At 43.8% G+C, this 5,536-nt stretch overlaps 1 protein-coding gene across 1 annotated transcript; it reads left to right on the top strand.

Moving 5' to 3' along the window:
• Nucleotides 1-544: 544 nt before the first annotated feature.
• On the top strand, nt 545-1,510 carry LOC117887629 (olfactory receptor 14A16-like). Its single transcript, XM_034790274.1, has one exon. The coding sequence runs from the start codon at nt 545-547 to the stop codon at nt 1,508-1,510; it is 966 nt and encodes a 321-aa protein (XP_034646165.1).
• The last annotated feature ends 4,026 nt before the right edge of the window (nt 1,511-5,536 follow it).

The raw sequence follows: 5,536 nt of genomic DNA, 5'->3' as shown, positions 1-5,536 counted from the left end.
TGGTCGCAATGGAGGGACCTTCTTTGCAAGAATTGTTGGATTTGGAGTGTGCTTTGTTCCACCCTTTGTACTGCATTTTATCAAGCCACACCATGGGCAAAATCCTCAATGAGATAAAGTGATGAAGCTCCATTGACTTTAAAGCAAGTGACACAATTTACACTACTGTGATAACAGAACTCACTGATTGTCAGAGGCGGGGAGCAGTAACAACACCTTGTCATTGTAAGTGATGAGTTCTGTGCACCTTTGATATTCATATAATGAGATATTAGAATCATACAATATCAGGGTTGGAAGGGACCTCAGGAGGTCATCTAGTCCAACCCCCTGCTTAAAGCAGGACCAATGCCCAGACAGATTTTTGCCCTGATCCCTAAATGGCCCTCTCAAGGGTTGAACTCACAACCCTGGGTTCAGCTCAAACCACTGAGCTATCCCTCCTCCCCCTGGGAAAGGGGAATCAGGGACATTGCCTCTGTTGCTCTAATACTGACCATTGTCCTTCTCATTCCCTCCACAGCCATCACACGATGTACTGAGGATGAAAATGTCCAATGAAACCGCTGTGACTGAATTTCTTCTCCTGGGATTCTCTGACGTTCGGGAGCTGCAGATTTTACACTTTGTGGTGTTTCTAGTGCTTTACCTGATATCCCTGCTCGGGAACCTTCTCATTATCACAGCCATAGCCCTCGACCACCACCTTCACACCCCCATGTACTTCTTCCTGATGAATCTGTCCATCCTAGATCTTGGATCCATCTCTGTCACCATCCCCAAATCCATGGCCAATTCCCTAACGAACACCAGATCAATTTCATATTCTGGATGCATCGCTCAAATTTTTCTAGTCGTGGTCTTTGTTTCAGCAGATTTTGCCATACTGACCGTCATGGCGTATGACCGATATGTCGCCATCTGCCAACCACTGCACTATGAAATGGTGATGAACAGGAGAGCTTGTGTCCAAATGGCAGCCAGTGCCTGGATCAGTGGTATTCTCTACTCTGCACTGCACACCGGGAACACATTTGCAATGTCCTTCTGTGGAGGCAACATGGTGGATCAGTTCTTCTGTGAAATCCCCCAGCTCCTGAAGCTCGCCTGCTCTGACTCATACCTCATTGAACTTGGGTTTCTCATCTTTAGTGTGTGCTTAGCCTCAAGCTGCTTTGTTTTCATAATTGTGTCATATGTTCAGATCTTCAAAGCAGTGCTGAGAATCCCCTCTAAGCAGGGCCAACATAAAGCCTTCTCCACCTGCCTCCCTCACCTCTTTGTGGTCTCCTTGTTCTTTTGTACTGCTGCCTTTGCCTACCTGAAACCCAAATCCAGCTCATCCTCAGGTCTGAATCTCATGGTGGCTGTTCTCTATTCTGTGTTGCCACCAATGATGAATCCAATCATCTACATCATGAGAAACAAAGAGATGAAAGGCACACTGAGTAAATGGATAGGTTGGAGGTTATTCACTAAGAACAAAATGTCCATATTTCTCCTTTGGTAACAATTTCATTCTGTGTTTTTTTTATAAATATTGTCATCTGATGACATTATTGCCTCCATGATAAAATACTGTGCAATAGGTTTATGCAGAAGTGGGTATTTACACTAGTAAAAATACAGACAAACATGACTCAAGAAAAAAAGGAGTTTCTATAGGTTTACACCAATGTAAATAAGATCGGACTATATCTATTGTATACTGCAGCCAATCACCATACTATCTGACACCCTTGCCTATAAAATTAGTAGCCATAGCAAAGTCCCTAGTGAGGTCTCTGGCTCTTCTTATATTTTGGGATAATAACTCAGATTGAGGTATGAATACTGTCAGGGTTCCTTCCCCACTCTGAACTCTAGGGTACAGATGTGGGGACCAGCACGAAAGCCCCCTAAGCTTATTCCTGCCAGCTTAGGTTAAAACCTGGTACGCTGCCACCACCAAGTGATTTAACAAGAAACAGGGAAAGGACCACTTGGAGTTCCTCTTCCCCCAAAATATCCCCGCAAGCCCTTACACCCCCTTTCCTGGGGAGGCTTGAGAATAATATCCTCACCAATTGGTTGCAAAGTGATCAAAGTCCAAACCCCTGGGTCTTTGGACAATGGAACCCACTCTAGCCTTAGTTTCAAAGTTACAACAAAGCAGGGATAAACTTCCCTCTAGCAAAGGTAAAATTCACAAGTTGAGAAAATAAAGATAAACTAATACGCCTTGCCTGGCTGTTACTTACAAGGTTGAAATACGAGGGACTTGTTCAGAAAGATTTGGAGAACATGTGTTGATGTCCAGTCCCTCTTAGTCCCAAGAGCGAACACCACCAAAACAAAGAGCACAAACAAAAGCCTTTCTTCCCCCCCCCCACCCCAAGATTTGAAAGTATCTTGTCCCCTTATTGGTCCTTTGGGTCAGGTGTCAGCCAGATTACCTGAGCTTCTTAACCCTTTACAGCTAAAAGGATTTTGGTGCCTCTGGCCAGGAGGGATTTTATAGTATTGTATACAGGAGGGTTGTTACCCTTTCCTTTATAGTTATGACAAATTCATTTGTTCTTTGTGGTTTTTGTTCGTTTGTTTGTCAGATTTTTAGATTATTTTTGCTTAACTGTGTAATTAATGATATGTTAGGCCTCTTTTTATTGTTTTAACCTAAGTGAATATGTAAAAATTGTGTCATTCTTGCTATGGTGGAAAGACTATTTTAAAGAAAAACATTTCCCAGAGCTTCCTAAAGAAAATCTGACTCAGAATAAAGAGGACAAATTTGGATTCATAAATCATAGAATCATAGAATATCAGGGTTGGAAGGGACCTCAGGAGGTCATCTAGTCCAACCCCCTGCTCAAAGCAGGATCAATCCTCAACTAAATCATCCCAGCCAGGGCTTTGACAAACCTGATTTTAGAAACCTCTAAGGAAGGAGATTCCACCACCTCTCTAAGTAACCCATTCCAGTGCTTCACCACCCTCCTAGTGAAAATGTTTTTCCTAACATCCAACCTAAACCTCCCCCACTGCAACTTGAGACCATTACTTCTTGTTCTGTCACCTGCTACCACTAAGAACAACCTAGATCCATCCTATTTGGAACCCCCTTTCAGGTAGTTGAAAGCAGCTATCAAATACCCCCTCATTCTTCTCTTCTGCAGACTAAATAATCCCAGTTACTTCAGCCTCTCCTCATAAATCATGTGTTCCAGCCCCCTAATCATTTTTGTTGCCCTCCGCTGGAATCTTTCCAATTTTTCCACGTCCTTCTTGTAGTGTGGGGCACAAAACTGGATACAGTACTCCAGATGAGTCCACACCAATGCCGAATAGAGGGGAACGATCACGTCCCTCGATCTGCTAGCAATGCTCCTACTTATACAGCCCAAAGTGCCATTAGCATTCTTGGCAACAAGGGCACACAGTTGACTCATATCCAGCTGCTCATCCACTGTAACTCCTAGGTCTTTTTCTGCAGGACTGCTGCCTAGCCACTCCGTCCATAGTCTGTAGCAGTGCATGGGATTCTTCCATCCTAAGTGCACGACTCTGCGCTTGTCCTTGTTGAGCCTCATCAGATTAGTTTTACCCAATCCTCTCATTTGACTAGGTCCCTCTGTATGCTATCCCTACCCTCCAGCATATCTACTACCCCCCTCAGTTTAGTGTCATCTGCAAAATTACTGAGGCAATCCACGCCATCCTCCAGATCATTAATGAAGATATTGAACAAAACCAGCCCCAGGACCGACTCCACTTTAGCCCCTCACTTCAAGGAGATCAGGATTTGACCAATAGCCTACATACACAAGGATCCAGATTTGGCTGACAGCACCCTGGAGAAAGTGAGTGTGACAGAGATGTAAGGGCCAGATTTCCCAACTCAGCTAGACTAGCACCAATGCAGAGTAGACCCATTGACATCACCAGTTTAATATTGATGAGGTTCTGGCCCAATGTCACTGGGCAGAACTCAATAGTGACATGAACACTGGTGTAAATTTCTTGTTTGGGGTCATTTTGGTCTAGCCCTGGTGTAAATGGACAAGTGCCATCACATGCACTGATTTGGTGTTCCACAGGACACGCCCAACAAGGACAATAACAAGAACACCACTGGCCATCACATACAGCCCCCAGCTAAAACCTCTCCAGCGCATTATCCACAATCTACAACCTTTCCTGGAAAATGATCCCTCACTCTCACAGACCTTGGGAGGCAGGCCAGTCCTCGCTTACAGACAACCCCCCAACCTGAAGCAAATACTCACCAGCAACTACACACCACACCACAGAAACACCAACCCAGGAACCTATCCCTGTAGCAAACCTCGTTGCCTACTCTGTCCCCATATCTACTCTGGCAACAGCATCAGAGGACCCAACCACATCAGACACACCATCAAGGGCTCATTCACCTGCACATGCACTGATGTTATATATGCCATCATGTGCCAGCAATGCCCCTCTGCCATGTACATTGGCCAAACCGGACAGTCCCTCCGCAAAAGAATAAATGGACACAAATCGGACATCAGGAATGGTAACATACATAAGCCAGTAAGTGAACTCTTCAATCTCCCTGGTCATTCTATTACAGATTTAAAAGTCACTATCATTGAACAAAAAAACTTCAGAAACAGACTTTAAAGAGAAACAGCAGAACTAAAATTCATTTTGCAAATTCAACACCATTAATCTGGGCTTGAATAGGGTCTGGGAGTGGCTGGCTCATTACAGAAGCAGCTTTCCTCTCCTGGAATTGACAGCTCCTCATCTATTATTGGGAGTGGACTACATCCACCCTGATTGAATTGGCCCTGTCAACACTGGTTCTCCACTTGCGAAATAACTCCCTGCTCTCCATGTGTCAGTATATAATGCCTGCATCTGTAACTTTCACTCTATGCATCCGAAGAAGTGAGGTTTTTACTCACGAAAGCTTATGCCCAAATAAATCTGTTAGTCTTTAAGGTGCCACCAGACTCCTTGTTGTTTTTGTAGATACAGACTAACACGGCTACCCCCTGATACTTCATACCCCATCTTGTGTAGATATACTCACATATAAGCTGAGAAAGGATCTCAAAAGTAGACCTGTTACTAGTATTAGAATATCATCTTTGTGCATGGTTGTGTACACTACATATATGACAGACAAAAGCATTAGAGTAGATGAGGGGTAGGCAACCTATGACACGAGTGCTGAAGGCGGCACACAAGCTGATTTTCAGTGGAACTCATGGTGCCTGGGTCCTAGCCACCAGTCCGGGGGGCTCTGAATTTTAATTTAATTTTAAATGAAGCTTCTTAAACATTTAAAAAACCTTATTTACTTTACATACAACAATAGTTTAGTTATATATTACAGACTTATAGAAAGAGACCTTCTAAAAATGTTAAAATGTATTACTGGCACGCAAAACCTTAAATTAGAGTGAATAAATGAAGACTCGGCACACCACTTCTGAAAGGTTGTCGACGCCTGGATTAGATAGAGAGATACCCAGACAGGACCATTCCTTGTCCTAACACACAACTT

Source organism: Trachemys scripta, chromosome 14 (genome assembly GCF_013100865.1).
Source record: "Trachemys scripta elegans isolate TJP31775 chromosome 14, CAS_Tse_1.0, whole genome shotgun sequence".
In the NCBI taxonomy this organism is placed as follows: Eukaryota; Metazoa; Chordata; order Testudines; family Emydidae; genus Trachemys; species Trachemys scripta.
Note: the sequence above shows the minus strand (reverse complement) of the source record. Positions and strands in the feature narration are given on the sequence as shown.